The sequence below is a fragment of the Rana temporaria genome, chromosome 9, assembly GCF_905171775.1.
Source record: "Rana temporaria chromosome 9, aRanTem1.1, whole genome shotgun sequence".
Classification (NCBI taxonomy): Eukaryota; Metazoa; Chordata; class Amphibia; order Anura; family Ranidae; genus Rana; species Rana temporaria.
This window is the reverse complement of record NC_053497.1, coordinates 67,364,783-67,385,498: the sequence shown is the minus strand read 5'-3', so window position 1 is coordinate 67,385,498 and position 20,716 is coordinate 67,364,783. Positions and strand designations below refer to the sequence as shown.

The following is a 20,716-nucleotide window of genomic DNA, read 5'->3' as shown; positions in this document are numbered from 1 at the left end:
ACCAGTGTAAGTCAGAGATACGATGGTGTATCAGGAGATACACCATCGTATCTCTTTGTGAATCTGGCCCAATATTTGTAGTGGCTGACTTTAAACTTTAAAGGTGGCCATACATAGATCACAACTCAGCCTGTTGGAACTATGCAATTTGGTGTGTGTGAAATTGTGCCACACGTGCCAATGCGTGGAGGTACATCTAAAATTGAATGGCACACCCGTCCATCTGCTTAAATGCAGCAGTGTGATTATGCACACGGTCACAATTGGCACTAGTCTGTACTTAGCCTTGATGACATTACAAAGGGCATGCAGAAAATGTTAACAAACTAGCAGTAATTGTAGCAAACCTTGTCCATACACAAAGTAATATTGTAAAACATGATAATCAAAAAGCAAGAGCACTCTGATGGTGGGAAATAAATGACTAATTGCAAACAATATTTTACTGTACAGTATTATAATTATGGAAACCAATATATGAACAAGTATAAGACTTTGTGGTTTAAAGGGACTCAAAACTAGTGAAGTGGAAATATCAGCAGAAATGTGAATCCCATTAAGGACATAAGCTAAAAACTGGAGAACAAGAAAAATTAATATAGAAATAAAAAAAAAAATAGTGACCGAAATTTTTAGAGATATAAAACATTATATATCAAACAAATCTATGCCACTGTAACTTTGTTTCCAACCCTGCTGTACCATATTGCTACTAATGTGACACTTTGGATTTAACCCTTGCTTGTCACCATGCCCCTTTGGACTTAAAGTATACCTAAAGGCAAAACTTTTTTTTTAGTTTTGGACAAAGTGGAGATGGATTAGAACACATGTCGGGATTTTTTTACGACCTCTGCCCCCATTAGGAAGATGCACCCTCTCTATTTGTCCTGTTTACCATTATCATTAAAAGGGAAAGTAAAAGAAAATCCCAAATTGGGTTGTCCTAGAAAAATAGATGGAAAATCTTCCAATGTAGACATTGTAAATTATAATAAGCATCCTTTACCTGCAGACATTCCTCTTTTCACTTCCTCATTGTTCGTTTTTGCTCAGAAGTTACTCTATTTCTTCCCTGTTCTGTTCACTTCCTGCTTGTCTGATTTTACTGACCACCGTGAAGGGAGGCTTTACTGCGGTGGTCAGTAACATGCTCACCCCCTCCTGGGAACTACATCTGTGTGGCAGGACGCTCTCTACGTGTTAGAGACTTCAAGGAGGTGTGAATTACTGGGGGTGCCACAATTCATACTGGGAAATGTAGTTCTTACATGAACGCATGAACGAGCGATGCAAACCAGGAAGTGAATGAGAGAACAGAAACTAGAATGCCGGAGGTGATATAGATGAAGGAATTTAATAGGTATTTACTTGTTTTTTAACAGAATCATTACACTATTCTGTCTGTCTACCTTGCAGACATTAATTTTAGGCAAAAAAATGTTTTCCTTTAGTGACCCTTTAAAGTTTAACTAAAGGGAAAACTTTGTTTTTTCTTAGTTTTGGACAGAATGGAGATGGATTAGGGTTTTCATCGCTATCTCTGAACCCTTTAGGGTGATCCAACCTCTCTATTTGTCCTGTTTACCATTATCATGAAAAGTGAAAGTAAAAAAAATGTTGGGTTGTCCCAAGAACAGTAATAGAATGGAAATCTTTTAAGGGGTACACTAATCCAGGTGACCTGGGGGCCCTATTGGATTTCCTTCATTTACAGGGATTTCCTCTCATTTCCTGTTTTGCATATGGGACAAGATATAAAGGTAAATCTCATTCCCTTCCCAACCCTTCTCATCTGCATTGCCATGACCCAGTGAACATTCCTACCATCCTGACACTCTAGGTTCCAACATCCTTGTACCACTTTGGAGTAATAAATCAGACAACTCTGTGTATTTATGTTCTGATAATATTTACTAGAACCAATCAAAAAGATATTGTGACAAAGAGGAGGTAATAGAGCTGAGTTTCTGGGCATGGTATGAACCACTGAAAGAACTGGATCCTCAGCTGTAGTTCCCAAACAAACGATACCCACACCAAAAAGAAAAGGGCACATAGCATAATACTGTAAATAGATGAAATTTTATGTAGGTAGGAACACTTACATTAAGAAGGATAATAACAGCGATTGTAGGTAAAAACGGCAGCAATGGAGTCACCCGTTGCGTTTCGCATCAAAGTGCATCGTCTGGGACGACATTAAATTTCATTTATATACAGTATTACGCTATGTGCCCTTTTCTTTTTCCTTCAATTTACATCCCATTGGCTCTCCCTCCCGGCCCTCATTGGGTCTCCACCTGGAAGCTACTTACCATCGAAGCACCCTCTTGTTTACGTTGATTGGTGTGGGTATCGTTTGTTTGGGAACTACAGCTGAGGATCCAGTTCTTCCAGTGGTTCATACCATGCCCAGTTGACCCTTTTCAACATACGTTCTTTTGGGTTCACTGCCTTCGGTAAGCCTCTTCTATATTGGATGGTGGCGGTTTCCTTTACTTCACGTTCCAGAATATAGGGACTATCATCACTCTATTCACGTTGGACTTTTTCTGAACATTTATAGTGATTGTTCAATTTATTTGGTGATATAAACAGCCCTCAAAAAATCCACTCGCCTGCTCGCATTTTGCGAGTGGATTTTGAGGGCTGCCTGGGGACGGGACGGGGGTGGCGAGCACCGCCAGCAGCCTGAGTTTGTAGATGAAGGGAGAGAAGAGGAGAGCCGCCGCCATCTGGTTGATCAGCGCACAGGAAACATAACAGCTTTCATTTCAATAGCTGTGTGTTCCCGCCGCTCACTGTCATATACAGCCCCTCCCCTTGTCCGTGCACTTTGATATACAGATTACTCGCCCCAGGATTGGACGGGTGATCTGTCTATCAAAGTGCACGGACAAGGGGGGGGTCTGTATATGACATGTGAGCGGCGGGAACACACAGCTATTGAAATGAAAGCTGTTATGTTCCCCGTGCGCTGATAAACCAGACAGCAGCGGCTCTCCTCTCTTTTTCCCTACACAGTACACAGAGCTTCATTGGGGACACAGAGCTTCATTGGGGACACAGAGCTTCATTCAGGACACAGAGCTTCATGGGGGACACAGAGCTTCATTGGGGACACAGATTGTGGTAAAGAGCCAATTACAGTGGCTCTTTACCATGTGACCAGCTCTGTCCAATCACAGCTGATCACAGTATAAACAGGATTTGCTGGTTATCGGCATTCATCTCCTCATGCTGACAGCATGTGAGGAGAGCCGATAAATGGGGTCCCCCCAAATCAAGACCGTCAGGGGTGTGGGGTACCCCCCAAAATCCTTACCAGACTCTGATCTGAGCATTCAAACTTGCCCACCCCCCCTCTTTTCTGGCCTACCAGTCTGCATGCTCGGATAAGGGTCTAGTATGGATTTTGGGGGGACAACATGCCATTTAAAACAAATTGTCCTGGGGGTTCCCCTCAAAATCAGGGTCTGATACAGATTTGTTGGGGCCCCACATCATTTTTTTTATTTTTGGCATTGGGTTTCCCTTATAAATTGTATGGATTGTGGGGACCCCCCCCACACACACACACAGGGGACATCTAGACTGATAAATAGGGCACTGATCATCAGTGCAGCACCAACAGTGCCCACCACTGCTGTCAATCAGTGCCCACTATTGCTGCCAAACAGTGCTGCCTATCAGTGCCCATCAGTGCAGCCAATAAGTTCCCACCAGTGCTGCCAATCAGTACCCATCAGTGTCACCTATCAGTACCCATCAGTGAAGGAGAAAAAATACTTATTTAGAAACTTTTACAACAGAAACAAAGAAAATATTTTTCCGTATTTTTCATAAATGTCAGTCTTTTTTCGTTTGTTTCTATTTTATACCCCTGCACTCTCTGGGGAAGAACCCCCACCCTGATTTCATATACTATACATTTGTCAGAACTCCAAAATCTAAATGATAAAAGCAAACAATCCATGTAAAGGAAGAATCTTTGCCCTTTCCTGTGACAGAAGTATTGCCCTAGAGAATTTGGCTGCGGATAGTAGAACGGGGCGTGGCTAAGGATAGAGAAGACAGATGTGGATATAAGAAGGGGGCGAGGTTAGGAATCAGTATAGACTGCTGTGGATAGTAGAAGGGGGCGCGGTCAGGGATAGAGAACGGCTGTGGATAGTTGAAGGGGGCGGGGTTAGAAATAGAGAAGACAGCAGTGGATAGTAGTAGGGGCGTGATTAGGGATAGAGAACGGCTGTGGATAGTAGAAGGGGGCGTGATTAGGAATAGAGAACGGCTGTGGATAGTTGAAGGGGGCGGGGTTAGAAATAGAGAAGACGGCTGTGGATAGTAGAAGGGGGCGTGATTAGGGATAGAGAACGGCTGTGGATAGTTGAAGGGGGCGGGGTTAGAAATAGAGAAGACGGCTGTGGATAGTAGAAGGGGGCGTGATTAGGGATAGAGAACGGCTGTGGATAGTTGAAGGGGGCGGGGTTAGAAATAGAGAAGACGGCAGTGGATAGTAGTAGGGGCGTGATTAGGGATAGAGAACGGCTGTGGATAGAGGTAGAAGGGGCGCGGTTAGAAATAGAGAAGACAGCAGTGGATAGTAGAGGGGGCGCGGTTAAGGAAAGAGAACGCCGTGGATAGTAGAATGGGGCGTGGTTCGGGATAGAGAAGACAGCAGTGAATAGTAGAAGGGGCGCGGTTATGGAGAGACAAGGCTGTGTATAGTAGAAGGGGCGTGGTTCGAGATAGAGAAGACAGCAGTGGATAGTAGAAGGGGGCGCTGTTATGGATAGACAAGGCTGTGGATAGTAGAATGGGGCGTGGTTCGGGATAGAGAAGACAGCAGTGGATTGTAGAAGGGGGCGCGCTTATGGATAGAGAACGGCTGTGGATAGTAGAAGGGGGCGCGCTTATTGATAGACAAGCTGTGGATAGTAGAAGGGGGCGTGGTTCGGGATAGAGAAGACAGCAGTGGATAGTAGAAGGGGCGCGGTTAAGGATAGAGAAGGCAGTGGCTAGTAGAATGGGGCGTGGTTCGGGATAGAGAAGACAGCAGTGGATAGTAGAAGGGGCGGCGCGCTTATGGATAGAGAACGGCTGTTGATAGTAGAAGGGGGCGCGGTTATGGATAGACAATCTGTGGATAGTAGAAGGGGGCGCGGTTATGATAGAGAAGGCAGTGGATAGTAGAAGGGGGCGCGGTTATGATAGAGAAGGCAGTGGATAGTAGAAGGGGGCGTGGTTCGGGATAGAGAAGACAGAAGTGGATAGTAGAATGGAGGCGTGTTGGGGGCGGGCTCTCCGGGGAGGGAGGGAGGGAGGTGTGAGCGGTAGGGGCGTGTCCCTCGCCTCCTCCTGTCTCTCCAGCCGTGTGTGTACATTGTGGAGAGGACGGATCGCTGGGACTGGTGTGAAGAAGAAAGGAGCGATGAAGCAGAGCGACTGCCCACGTTCCCGGTGCCCCCCGGTGTGAGCGGCTGGGTGTCGGAATGGTCTTATCTGTCGGCCGGCACGGATGTGAACATGGATGACAAGTCCAACAAGCTGCTGCTGGCCCTGGTGATCGTGTTCTTGTTCGCGGTGATCGTCCTGCAGTATGTGTGCCCGGGCACCGAGTGCCAGCAGCTCCGCCTGCAGGCGTTCAGCTCATCGCTGGTGGACCCGTACTGGGCGGAGGACGAGAGTCCGGCCAAATTCAGCCCCAAATTCAATTTCAGCGCCGAGGAGCTTCTTCGGAAAATGGACTTCAACATCAACGGGGACGACCTGATCGTCTTCCTCCACATCCAGAAGACCGGGGGCACCACCTTCGGCCGCCACCTGGTCCGCAACATCCGCCTGGAGCAGCCGTGCGAGTGTAAGGCCGGCCAGAAGAAGTGCACCTGTCACCGGCCCGGTAAGAAGGACACCTGGCTCTTCTCCAGGTTCTCCACCGGCTGGAGCTGCGGGCTGCACGCCGACTGGACCGAACTCACCAACTGTGTGCCCGCTGTGGTGGACAACAAGAAGGAGATCCGGCTCAGACCCCTCAGGTCAGTCACCCACCACACCCCCCTACACTGGGGGCACAAAGGACACCCCACTACTTCTGTGTGTCATCATCATACCCACCAGGAAACTTTACCGTGCCCACATTGTTCTCCTGTCACTCCATGTGACATCTGTCATCCCAGCATGGCCCCTCATCAATGGTGCCCCCTCCCCCCCCATCCATAGCCCATACTTACCTCTGCAGGATGGGGAGGGTGATAATATATTGGTGGGTCATAAGAAGTCTGTTTAGAATGGGGGCTATGGTACCTGGGGGGGGGGGGGGGGGGGGGCTGTGGTGTACATAGGGGGTCATACTTTTGTACAAGATATTCTCGGGGCATCATATGTCTGCACAGGATGGTGTGGTATATAGGAGGGACCTACGTCTATACAAAATGGGGTGGTATATATAGGGAGGGGGGGGGTTGGTACGTCTGTAGAAAATGGGGTGGTATATAGAGGGGGGTGATACGTCTTTACAGGATGGGGTGGTATATAGGAGGGACCGACGTCTATACAAAATGGGGTGGAATATAGGGGGGGGTGATACATCTATACAGGATGGGGTGGTATATAGAGGGGGGTGATACATCTATACAGGATGGGGTGGCATATAGGAGGGACCGACGTCTATACAAAATGGGGTGGTATATAGGGGGGGGGGGTGATACATCTATACAGGATGGGGTGGTATATAGGAGGGACCGGCGTCTATACAAAATGGGGTGGTATATAGGGGGGGGGGGGTGATACGTCTATACAGGATGGGGTGGTATATAGAGGGGGGGTGATACTTCTATACAGGATGGGGTGGTATATAGGAGGGACCTGCGTCTATACTAAATGGGGTGGTATATAGGGGGGGGGGTGATACGTCTATACAGAATGGGGTGGTATATGGGGGGGGGTGATACTTCTATACAGGATGTGGTGGTATATAGGAGGGACCTACGTTTATACAAAATGGGTGGTATATAGGGGGGGAGATATGTCTATACAGCATTGGGAAGTATATAGGGGGGGCGGTCATACGTCTATAAAGGATGGGGGGATCATACGTCTATACAGGATGAGGTCGTATATGTGGGGGTCACACTGTTCAGACATAGCACCCCTCCATATACCATCCTATCCTGTATAGACGTTTATACAGGATGCGGTGGTATATGTGGGGGTCATATGTCCGTACAGGATTGGGTGGTGGTATATGGGGGGTTATATGTCTATACAGTATGGGGTGGTATATGTGGGGGTCATATGTCTATACAGGATAGGATGGTATATGGAGGGGTGCCATGTCTGAACAGTGTGGGGGGGTTTGTGGTCTATAGGATGTCATATGTCTATACAGGATGAGGGACTGTGGTATATGTGGAGGGGGTAGAATAAGTCTATATGAGATAGGGTGGCTGTGATATATAGAGGGTCATAGGAAAGGGGGCTGTAGTATATATGGGGGGTCATGCCTCTATACAAGATGAGATCTGTGGTATATATTGGGGGTTATGCTTCCATGCAAGATGGGGCTGCTGTATATATGAGGTCATAAATCTACCCAGAATGGAGAAGGGTCTGTGCTGTATATAATTAGGAGGTCATATGTCTATTTCTGTTAAAGATGCTTTTGGGCAGGTTGTCTACATGAGTAACCAGAAGAGCTTACAGTCTAGTGGGTGTGATCCTAACTGTCAAAACGACTCTTGTCCTCTAAAGGCATGCATGTGGTTGCAGTGTGCAGGCGCTTTCATTTTCTTTTGTTCCAGTTTTCATAACCATTGTCTTGCATTTTGTTGCATGCGTGGATTATGATCCCCATTGTGCCTATCTCAGATGTGTGCTTTTCCCACACCTTTCCTGCAGGGCGACACCAACGTTTGGTTGTAATGCCACTTACTCACCCATACATTGCACATCCATCCATCCATCCATCACATCTGATCACATCGAAATCATTAACTGCATGCTAAAAATATTTTGTCCTCCAAATACTCTCACTCTTGATCACACATTGAAATATCTATCTATCTATCTATCTATCTATCTATCTATCTATCTATCTATTCTCTATATCTATCTATTCTCTATATCTATCTATTCTCTATATCTATCTTCTATATCTATATATCCATATCACTGAACGCGTACATCTATGCACCATCAGATCGGTTCACATCCAAATCATGAACTGTATTCCCTAAAAATGTAATCTGTCCTGCCTATCCAAATATTTTTTTGTATTCACCTTTGGCAAAAACAAATCAGCTGATTTTTAAATATTTTGTATTATGCTTTTAACATATTTTGTAACTTTACAACATAAAGATGATATGTTACATTTGTTTTTATGTTGTGCACATCAGTATTGTGCTACAGAAGACCCTAGAAAGGGTTAATGTCTCAAGTTGGAAGGCATCTTTATTTGTCAAACAATTTGTGTTTTTTTTTTTTTTTTTATTCTTTGTTTAAATATTGACATTCTGGACTTCCACTGGGTACCAAACTGAGTAAAATACATTTATTATGAATTAAAAGAAAGAAAAGCTCATCCTGTACTTTTTATAAAATAATGAAGTAACCCTTACAGTAATTTGTGGCTTACTATATGATCCGGGGGTGAGCTAATTAACAGCGGTGGTAATAAACATTTCATCTCCCGCCATAAATGCATAGGTCTGTGCCCAGAATATTAAGTTGTGCTGGAACGTGCTTGGCAGACTAAGCCAGGCTGAATGTTCGGAGTCGCTAAAGAGGTACAGGTGTACCACATTGCTCTGCGTCCATACCCATGCTCTATGCTGAGACTCTCTACCCTTTTCCCGTCTATGGAAATGTTTATTGGCCAGTAAAATTTGGCTTTTAAAGGACATTAAGCTGGTTTAACATTCGCTGACTAATGTAGAATTTGTGTGTAGAAAACCTGGAGGATACATCTGTATGCACGGTGTGCGCAGAAAACGCCCAACCTGTGCCGATAAAATTATAAGGGATGTGATTGTGATGCTTGTAGCCTGCTTTGGTAGCATAACCAAAATCTGCAGGGCCCTAAGGCGAAGGGGGTCCTTCTTATATTGCGGAAACCTTTGACTGTCCTGTTTGGCTCTCAAGATGATTATATATATATATATATATATATATATATATATATATATATATATATATATATATATAGATATATATATATATAGATATATATATATATATATATTCAATATGATAATGCACCAAATATTATTTTCACCACTATGAGCTAGCTAAAGTCTCGAGCAATAGAATACTGAGGTAGAAAGGATTTTGAAGGGAATTGGAATTCCTATTTTTTCCTGTACAGTTTGTTATATAGGCAGCATTAATGATTGGGGCCCCCACATGGGCTCAGGGGCAGTTGCCCAATTCAGTTAAGCTGTAGGACTTTTTTGCTGCTGTATAATGTATTCATTTAGTCATCTGACTTAATATATTAAAGTAGAACTCCAAACATTACATAGAATCACTCTACTGCTAGTAGAATTTATATATATATATATATATATATATATATATATATATATATATATATATATATATATATATATATATATATATATATATATATATATATATATATATATATATATATAATATTCCCTGCAAGCTGGATATTGGTCTGTAAACGGGAATCCATCATTCATCTATGAGGCCCCGTACACACCATAGAATCCATCCGCAGATAAATCCCAGCAAATGGGTTTCAGCGGATAGATCCTATGGTGTGTACACGCCAGCGGATCTTTTTCCGCGGATATATCTCCCCTGGGATGGATTCCAGCAGATCGGATATTTGCTGACATGCAGAACATATCCATCTGCTGGAGTCCATCCCAACAGATGGATCCGCTGGTCTGTACAGACTCACCGGATCCATCTGTCCGAAGGGATCCCCCGCATGCGTCGTAATGATTCGACGCATGCGTGGAATTCCTTATATGACAGCGTCGCGTACGTCGCCGCGTCATAATCGCGGCAACGGCGCGACACGTCATCGCCAGAGGATTTCGGCGCGGATTTCAATGCGATGGTGAGTACACTCCATCGCAGAGAAATCTGCTGAAATCCTCGAGAGGATTTATCCGCGGAAACGGTCCGCTGGACCGTATCCGCGGATAAATCCTCCCATGTGTATGGGGCCTAAGGCTCGCTTCACACTGCCGTGATCTAAAAGTCGCAACTAACAGTGAGAACTTTTCCAGGAGGCTTTCTGGTGACTTGAGTACTACTTTGAGGCTCAAGTCTGATAGAAGTCGCCCTAAAGTAGTACAGGGACTTTTTTTTAAAGTCGGAGTGACTTCAGTAGTACTAATTAGGACAGCTGTCGTTGACGGACATATGAAATCCCAAGTCGGATCCCAAGTTGCGACAGTGTGAACCAAGTGCTTTTATTACTGCTTCATTGTTGTAATAAACTGTGTTTTATTTGACTTCTGGCTACTTATGTTACTGGGCCCCGGACTTCCAATCATCACTATCACTAGCTCCACACATATGGCCCATGGACAGTTTACATTCTGGTGTATTATAGCATTATATGAGTGCCTGCCAGTGGTTTGGTTGTGTACAATTTCTTTCCCCACCATCACTGGGGACACTTTGTGGCTGCCCTGCTTATTTTGTGCCTATTACTAACTCTTGTGCTTCAGTTGTCATCATGACACTATGATGGGAAGACAGTCTTTTAGCGCTCAATGTGCTTGTTTTGTCAACCAAGCCTTATGCCACGTACACACGATCGGACATTCCGACATCAAAACCGTGGATTTTCTTCTGACAAATTGCTCGCTCAAACTTCTCTTGCATACACACGGTCACACAAATGCTGTTGGAAATTCCGAACGTCAAGAACGCGGTCATGTACAACACTAAGATGAGCCGAGAAAAATGAAGTTCAATGATTCCAAGCATGCGTAGGATTTTAGTGTGTGTCGGAATTGCCTACAGACCATCAGAATTTCCGCCAAGAACTTTTGTTGTCGGAAAAATTGAGAACCAGCTCTCAAACATTTATTGTCGGAAAATTCCAACAGCAAATGTCCGATGGAGTCTACACGCGGCCGGATTTTTCGACAACCATGTGTACGCGAGATAAGCCTGTTACTCAGACATGTTCCAGGTTTGGGATGTGTAGGCAACATACAGTAGATGGAGAACACAATGAGGACCTCACCTGTGGGTTGATGTTCATTTAGAGTCCAGCAAGCAGATGAAGGTGACACAGAGCTACAGATCTAAGTAGGAATGTCGCCCTCAAGCCATATTGTGGCAGGGGTATGTATATCACAAAACTGGACCGAATTTTACATCTTCCGGGAGGTACTGCAGCTCACATATTTATGTGTTTGGTTGTGCATTTCACCATTTGGAGTTTTTAAGAGGCATTTTGATTGTAAAGCGTGGATTATTTGGAAACCACTTTGGAGCGTATGTATTAGGACCATGAATGAGCAGTGATACGAGTTAACTCTTTGCAGCCAGTTAAACATGACTTTCATCTATTGGAAGTGTCGGGAGCAATGAGAGATGATTGTTTGCTGTGGCTTAATGCACCTTGCAGATTATTTCTTGGTTTGGACTTTTGTTTTCAGTAGGGCAACACAGACGGTACTGATGATATGCTGAGATCAATAACTCATAGCAAACAGCCAAAATTCACGTTATGGAATTATAATTGTTGAAAGCACATCCTGATTTCATGGGCCAAATATGGCCTGCTGCAAGATTTTTATTTTTCATTTTATTCTAGCCCTCTCATTTTAAGGGGGACTCTGAAATGGGATTCTCATGTAGGGGGGATTAAGGGGGATTCTTATGTAGGGGGGCTGTGCTGGGGGATTCTCATTTGGAGGGGTTTTGATGTGGACTCTCATGTAAGGGGAGCTCTGATGGGGACCCTCATGTAAGGGGAAATCCAATAGGTACTTTCATACAGGTATAAGGGAGACTGCTGTGATGGGGACTTGATGTAAGACAAGGAAATTGACGAGGACTTTTTATCTGGCATTTTTTTGCTTTGATTTACTGAAGGTTTCTTTTTTTCTTCTAAGTTAGTAGTCTCCAAACCCCCTTTGGAATGGTGTGGTATAGGGGTGATGGCGCGACCTAGAAATGGTTCCTATAAATACTGTCACCGGTGTTAACACTCCGTGTGGGTGAGGTTGTAAGAGAAAATCAATGTCGGGCACCTCTGTGCGGTGGGCTCTTATCAAGGGCCCCCGAGGTAGGGGTGATGACTGCCCTGGATGGGTTCTGAAACTGTGGGAAGGTTTGTGGGCCAATACAGGTGTATATGTTTGGCAGTACACCTGTACTAGCCCACTCACCTTACCACAGTTTCAGAACCCATCCAGGGCAGTCTGAAGTTCATCATAAGGGTCACCTACTGTAACTACCTCGGGGGCCCTTGATATGAGCCCACCGCACAGAGGTGCCCGACACAAAATCTCCCAAGTGAAACTCTATTTAAATGTGATTTGTTCATTTGATAGAACTGCAATTATTTGTAAAATATACTATGTGGCCCTCCTACTGAAAAGTTTGGAGACCCTGCAATAGAGAGAGGTGCAGAGCAGAGTACCTCAAGCAACCAATCCATAATCATAGTTCTCAGCTGCTTTTGCTCTTTGGCACCAAAAACATGACAATTGCCTATTCTTGGCTGCATTGGGAGATCATCGTCCTATATATGGACACTAGCTGAGCACCCCAGACTTTCCACAGCTGATTGATCTGTAGAGAAATCGCGATAGACTATAATATTTTCAGCCTGTCTCTATTGTTTTCTCTTAAGATGAGTATGTGCCTGTTTATAAGACAGCCTGGTCAGACTGTGCCACCAACTCTGACCACCCTCTAACGTTCACAGCCAACTCAAGAACCATGTGTGTCAATGCAATGTAATGGGTTTACTGCTGCTAATGTTGGCATGCATTTTTGTTGACGTGCTCATTATCAAGGTTCCCGTAATGCTACATGGAAATATAGCCACGTTATTACTTATGTACTGAGTGATGCATTGGAAATAATGGAAAGGAATTTGTCTATGTTTAGAAACTAATGTGCGTTTGTGATATTGATGAACATTAAATGAAAGGTATTGCCTAATAATATGTGATGTCAGCAGAAAGGGTTTCACTGGCTGCGTAGGGAACAATGTACCGCACGCAATCATGGGGAAATGTATACATAAGCATATATGGAACAAGGATACAATAGGAGCTGCTGCTGGATTCCTTCAGCTGTTTACTGCTAGGATACTCTGCAGCACTTATATTTTTTTGCCATTTACATATTGTATTTGTTTATCTATAGATTGATTAGATATCAATCTTCTCTATCTGCTTGTATGTATGTATTCACATATGGTTTTTGCATGCTGTATATACTGTATATGTTCACTATTCTGCATTCTGTGGGCAAATCAAGAATGTAATGAAGCACATACAATAGGATTGAGTGTGCTATCAAACATCAATCCACTTGTATTTGCTTCAGTTAACTGCTCACGTTGGATGCACATCTTTGCTGTCTATTAATATACATTAGCCGTACATTGGATGTATGTGTTATATAAGCGTGGGTAATGTCACTGAGCATGAGAAGCCAAGTTTTTTTTTTTTTTTTTTGCATTCATGGAAATGAAACAATTTAGTGATTGGATGATTTTGTTCCACCACAACCTGCCTTCTTTCTGCCGTTTCTAATATATAACATATCTATAAAATAAAAGGATGTATGTGAGCATATGAATGGTTTGTTGTTATTTTAAGGCAATCTGTGACTGATATTACATAATATGCGTGACTTAATAGATGTAATAGCATGTCTGGCAATGGCCAAATTAATGTAATAGTGTAATGCAAAATTTTCTGGGTGTTCCTATATTAGATAAATATCTGCAGTGTCCAGGAACTGGATAAAGGTGAAGGGGTGAAACTTGATTTTCCACTATGGAGCTCTCCGCAGCGCCCACTCAAATTTAAAAGTGATATCCACGTTGATTCAATTTGCTCTAGAAAATTTTTCATATGAGACAGATGTGGTTTAAAGAGAACCTGTGAGGGCAGTAATGCCCTGTACACACGATCAGAATTTCAGAAGGGATAAAATCCGATGGAATGTAACTACTATTGGAGTCAGATCTGTCATCCACCAACTCTTCCCTCTTTAGTGGATTTGGCCAGTATGCGTTGTGCTTGGATGATCCTACCTGTGAAATGCTTGGTCTCGTTTAGAAACCCTGAACAGAAGGATTGATCTTGAAGCTTTGAGGACCTGCACTGACCACAGAAATCAGCGAACAGGGGTCTATTAATGAATTGTATCATTCCTTCTATCCAGGGCTCAAGTCCTGTGGGAACGCGTGGCAACGGAGTTCCTGCACTTTTTTCACAGCAGGAACTCGGTTCCCTTTGCAGGACTAGAGCAGCCGAGCCAATCCTTCACTAAGCGGCGATGCCCAGCTCGAGTCACTGTCAGGGGCAGGCGAACCTTAGTAATCCTTTGTTACTGGCCGCTTCCTGTACTTGTCCTTGCTTAAAGTTCTTTTTAAATCCCGCGGCAGACCTCCGCAATGTCTCCTGGGAACAATGACAAAAGCTCCCAGAAGACATTGCGGACTACCCGAACACTACCCGATGAATCCATATACAGGAAGCGGCCAGTAACATAAAGGATTACTAAGGTACAGTGGATCGAAAAAAAAAAAAAAAAAACATTCGGTTTAGTAATTATGCATATGAACGTGGGGGAGTGGATCTTGGGTGGGAGTTCCCACACTTTTTTCACCAGGACTTGACCCCTGCTTCTATCACAGACAAAAAAATTCCATTCAAGCTGTCTTGCATACACACTGTCAGACCAAATTCCGACCGTCCAAAACGCAGTGACGTAAAACACTACGACGAGCCGATAAAAATGAAGTTCAATGCTTCTGAGCATGTGTCGACTTGATCCTGAGCATGCATGTTTTTTTGCTCCTCCAGAGTTCCACACAGACGATCGTAATTTCCCATAGGATTTTCCATCGGAAAAAAATAACACATGTTCTATTTCTAAACTCCGACGGGAAAAAATATCAACGGCTGGAATATCCGATGAAAAAATTCCGTCTGACTTTTTTCATTGGAAATTCCGATCTGGTGTACAAGGCATTGGGCTTGGTTTACACCTATGCAGTTTGCTTATGATCGCATACAGTACACAATTTTACAGAGATTTCACTTTTTTTGGGGGCTAATTGGTTGTTGGGAAGGTCAAAAAGCACAAATTGCAGAAAAAGCGCAGTACGTGCTTTTCTGCGTTTTCTCCATTGATGTCTATTGAAACTAAAGAAGCAGTTTTGCTTTAAAAGAAGTCCCTGACCCTTTCTAAAAATGCAGCGGCTGAAAAAAGCATAGATGTTAACGTGTTCCATAGGAACCCATGTTAAATGAACTGTAGTGCACCAGAAAGCACATAGGTGTGAACCAGATCTTAAATGGGAAGTGACCTTGCTAACGTGGTTGAGGGACAGGCTATGGGGTGGCCATTGTGATTATAGTTCACTACCTAGTGCCGGGGTCTTAAACTGGTGGCTATCCAGCTGTTGCAAGGTTACAAGTCCCATGAGGCATTGCACGGCTGACCGTTAAAAGCATGACTTCCCCGGCAGAGGCATGATGGGACTTGTAGTTGCACAACAGCTGGAGGGCTGCCAGTTTGAGACCCCTGACCTAGGGAGTCGCTGACCTGGAACAAGCATTCTGCAAGTGCAATCTAAACTTGCATCCTGTTCCAGGCCAGTAACTAGGCGGTACAGCTAGAATCAGGATGACAGCCTTCATTCTGATTGCACTCTGGGTCTGCCTTCTGGAACATGGGACAGTACACATCATATGAGGGGAAGGCACTGGTGATGTAGTCTTTGATACATCACCAGTGCCTCACTTAAACAGGAAGTGGAAAAACAGCACTTTTAAAGCGGAGTTCCGGCCACAATTTCACTTTTTTTTAAGTAAGCGCAAACATTTTCTTTAGACTAATAAATGTAAGTCAATTTTATATCGCCATGCAGAGCTGCATGCTGATGAGATTTTAGTGAAAGAGGAGAAACGATTTGCTTTAAAGTGAACTTGTAGTACAACACGGGTTCGCTTTAAAATTGATACACGAAGCTGCACAACTAACTGTGGGCGTTTAATCATAGCCTGTTATATGTTACAATAAAAACAGATCCAGATGCTAGGTAAATGCAGAGGTATAACAAGGACACTGGCAGGCATTTCCATATGCCTATCATTAACTAAAGCAATCGTAGTCGAAAAAGACGAATGCAACCAGTGACAGCAACACCCTACTAGATTCATTGGAATATTTATTAAAGGCAATCTGTAGCAAAGAAAATCGCATTTGGACATGAAGCAGTTCATTAATTAGATCAGGTAACATATCTCTCTCTGGTCTGTCAGCATCTGGATTAATGTTACTATGTAATACAAAATTCTCTCTGGGCCCAGCTATTTTGTATAATTATCTCCAATGTCCAGACACTGAGCAAGTGTTGTGATCTCCTCACTCGGTACAGCTTTCTGTCTGCCATAGTCGGTATTGGCAGGATGGGTGAGTATTAATGCCCGCCATTAGGCCTTTTTTGTAGCAGTAGAAAAGCTTTAAACGTAAAGCATCTAAAATCTACATATTCCTCTTATGAAACATGGCAATGAAAGTAATGCCGCGTACACACGGTCGTTTTTCGGCATGAACAAAAATGACATTTTTAAAAACGTCATTTAAAATCATCGTGTGTGGGCTTCACATCGTTTTTCGGCTTCTGAAAAACGTAAAAAAAAAAAAAAATTCGAACATGCTACATTTTTTAATGTTGTTTTTCGGGTTGTAAAAAATTATCGTGTGTGGGCTGAAACGACGTTTTTAAACCCGCACATGCCCAGAAACGAGTGATGAGACGGGAGCGCTCGTTCTGGTAAAACTACCATTCATAATGGAGTAAGCAAATTCATCACGCTGTAACAGACAGAAAAGCGTGAATCGTCTTTTACTAACACGGAATCGGCTAAAAGCAGCCCAAAGGCGAATAGAACTTCCCCTTTAGAGTGCCGTCGTACGTGTTGTACGTCACCGCGCTTTGTTCATCATTTTTCAAAAACGATGGTGTGTGGGCAACATCGTTTTTAATGATGAAGTTGGAAAAAACGCTGTTTTTTGGACATGCTGAAAAACGTTTTTTTTTTTTTTATGGCGAAAAACGACCGTGTGTACGCAGCATTAGAGTAGTTTCTACAATGCTAAGGCTAATTGACTAAACAAATCCAGAATCGTCACTCGATAAACTAGGCGAAGATCCACTTCAATTTAATGTAAAAAAAAAAGTCAAATTTCAGTTCTTCTGACTGCAGAACAGTTTTCCAATTTGCAACAGCTTTGGTCCAGAGAAGAGGTTGGCTTTTGTGGATCATGTTCAGATATGGCTTTTTCTTTTGCATGATCAAGCTTTACCTTGCATTTTTGGATGACATGGAGAACTGGGATCAGACAGTGATCTCTGGAAGTATTTCTGATCCCATGCAGTGATGTCCCTCACAGAATTATGTCTGGTTTCTATTGCAGTGCTGTCTGGTCGCCCGAAGATCACAGACATCTGATATTGTACTTCAGCCTTGTCCCTTACAGACAAAGGATTCTTCAGATTCTCAGAATCTTTGATATTCTGTACTGTAGAAGATGATATATTTAAAGAGGGAAGTAAACCCTGAAAAAAAAAACCTGCAAGACAAAGCCATAATGAGCTAGTATGACTAGCATACTAGCTCATTATGCATTACTCCAGAGGCCGTATGGGTTGGTGCTAGCTGAAGCACCCTGATATGTAAGCGCAACTTTTATGTATTTTATCTATTTTAAATAAAGTACTACACTATTATACATTATCTTCTTTGGGTTCTTGGCATATATGATCATTTGAGAAAGCTATATTTGGAGTGTCTGACTATTTTGGATCCATTACTTTACCATCTGGTGGCTATCTGAAGACGGTAAAAATGGTTGAGGCCTTTTAATGGATTATGGTTGGTGAGTGTGCATTTTACTTACACTGTGCTGGAGCACCTCAATAGGATAAGCAGTCACTAAGTACTTTAGGGCACGGTGATTGGAGGCTTTTTGGAGGACTGTTTACACTAATGTTTCTTAGACTTTTTTTTTTTTTTTTGCATCAGGAACTGTTATGATTCATTTTGCTCTATTTGTATAATAGTAGTAGTACTTTTTTGTATTATTTTTGTCATTTTTTTGTCAAAAGTGGTGTTCTAGAGGCAGCTTTTATTTATTTATTTATCTTGATACATTTGTTAAGATTTTGCACTGTTGGCGCCAAATTTATCACTTTTTTTTTTTTCATTTTTACTATTTGTTCTTTTTTGTCTACCTATAAAGAAACAAGGACGGTGTATCTGTCCCCGCACAAACAGTTCTCGTCAATGCGTTTTCTCCCAATGGTTCATCTCAGGTTATCAAGTACTCTATCCTGTTCAGTTAATTTTACGAGGATTGTGTTTGCCTTAACATTGGCAAAGTAATGTGTGTGTTTTTATATGTAATTAAAGCGGGGGTTCACCCTATCGACAGGAAAAAAAACATTTTTTTTTCTTTTACCTTTAAATCAGGCACTGTAGCGCGAGCTACAGTATGCCTGTCCCGAATTTTTTCCCCCCATACTCACCTTGTAGTCGTCCATCGAAGATACCGGGGAATGGGCGTGCCTCTGGAGACGGAGGATGATTGACGGCCGGCTCTGGCGCGTCACGCTTCTCCGGAAATAGCCGAAATAGGCTTGGTCTTCACGACGCGTGCGCATAGCCTGTGCGCACGCGCCGTGAAGAGCCGAGACCTACTCCGGCTGTCTTCGGGGAGAGTGACGTGCCAGGGCCGGCCGTCAATCATCCTCCCTCTCCATAGGCACGCCCATTCCCCGCGGGAGCCGGAATCTACGATGGACGACTACGAGGTGAGTACGGGGTTAAAAAAATCGGGACAGGCATACTGTAGCTCGCGCTACAATGCCTGTCTCGATGGTAAAATCATGGGATTGTGGGTGAACTACCGCTTTAAGTAGCTTCATTTTACTGCACTTAGCACAGACTTTCCTAGAGAATCAGTCCTTTGCTTCAACGGTGGTACGTGCCTGGCATACTGCAACAGGCCTAATTACCTAAACCTCACTGGTGAAGGAAATGGGACTGTGCGGGACAGAGACTCCAGGAGATATGTGGCACAGGAGGACCACAGTTCATTATGGTACTTTTTCTGTTGCAGGACTGCTCATTATAAGAATATGCTTGTGCTATTGGTCTTTTCCCACCTATAGACCTGTTGTGTTTGCATATCCTTTCATCATATATCTTTTGTCAAATTTAAAATGTAGTCTCCTAGGTTCAGGCTTTATGCCAGTTTATACCTCTAGGGGGAGTGCTGGGAGGACTTGATGAGTCCAGCTGAATTAGGTGGGCTCGTTAGATCCTCTACAAAAACTCCCAGCATGTGCTCCAACCTGGAACCAGACCTGTGTGAATAGTCTGGGGAGTGATCTTTGTGCGGTGAGACAAAGCCTGTGTGGCTACTATTACCAAAACTCTAACCAGCAGGGAGTTAGGGACTGGGGCAGCACTAGGCTGTACCCAGGCGTTCTGGACACCGATGTGTTTAGTTAAGCGGTCAAGTGACCAGGATTTATTTTTGTATTTCTTTTGTTTCTGTCACATTTGTTTTATATATATATATAGTTCAAATAAAATCCGCACCTTTTTGTTTTTCTCCTACCATCGTCTGCTGTGCCTAATTGTTTTTGTGTGCTGAACCCGTCCAGGGGGTCACACACACCCGCTGACGGGCTAACCCCCTCAAAATATATATATATATATATATATATATATATATATATATATATATATATATATATATATATATATATATATATATATATATATGTATGTATGTATGTATGTATATATGTGTGTGTGTGTGTGTGTGTGTATATAATATATATATACAATTTCTCAAAAGTATTGGGAAGCCTGCCATTACACACACACACACACACATACTTTAATGGCATCCCAGTCTTAGTCTGTAGGGTTCAATATTGAGTTGGCCGACTTATTACAGCTTTAACAGCTTCTACTCTTCTGGGAAGGCTGTCCACAAGGTTTAGGAGTGTGTCTATGGGAATCTTTGACTATTCCAGAAGCGCTTTTGTAAGGTCAGGCACTGATGTGGACGAGAAGACCTGGCTCACAGTCTCCACTCTAATTCATCCCAAAGATGTTCTATCTGGTTGAGGTCAGGACTCTGTGTGGACCAGTCAAGTTCCTCCACCCCAAACTCGCTCATCCATGTCTTTATGGACTTTACTGTGTGCACTGGTGCGCAGTCATGTTGGAACAGGAAGGGGCCATAACCAAATTGTTCCCAGTTTTAAGATGCCTTAAAGTGATTGTAAAGACTTGTTTAAAAAAATAAAATAACAAACATGTATATGACTTTCCTCCTCTGTGCAGTTGGTTTTGCACAGAGCAGCCTGGATCCTCCTCTTCTGAGGTCCCTCATTGCTGCTTTTAGTCCCTCCCCTCTTGAGTTCCCCTCAGCCAAGAGCTTG

The 20,716-nt window shown here is 43.3% G+C and overlaps 1 protein-coding gene across 1 annotated transcript in view; it reads left to right on the top strand.

Annotated features, from left to right (window-relative positions):
* The first annotated feature begins 5,342 nt into the window (after positions 1 to 5,342).
* The window catches only part of HS6ST2 (heparan sulfate 6-O-sulfotransferase 2), a 417,487-nt gene continuing 402,113 nt past the window's right edge, over positions 5,343 to 20,716 (top strand). The window contains exon 1 of the mRNA XM_040323717.1: positions 5,343 to 6,038. Within this exon, the coding sequence (XP_040179651.1) occupies positions 5,530 to 6,038 (509 nt within the window). The 5' untranslated portion in view covers positions 5,343 to 5,529. The remainder of the gene's footprint in view (positions 6,039 to 20,716) is intronic.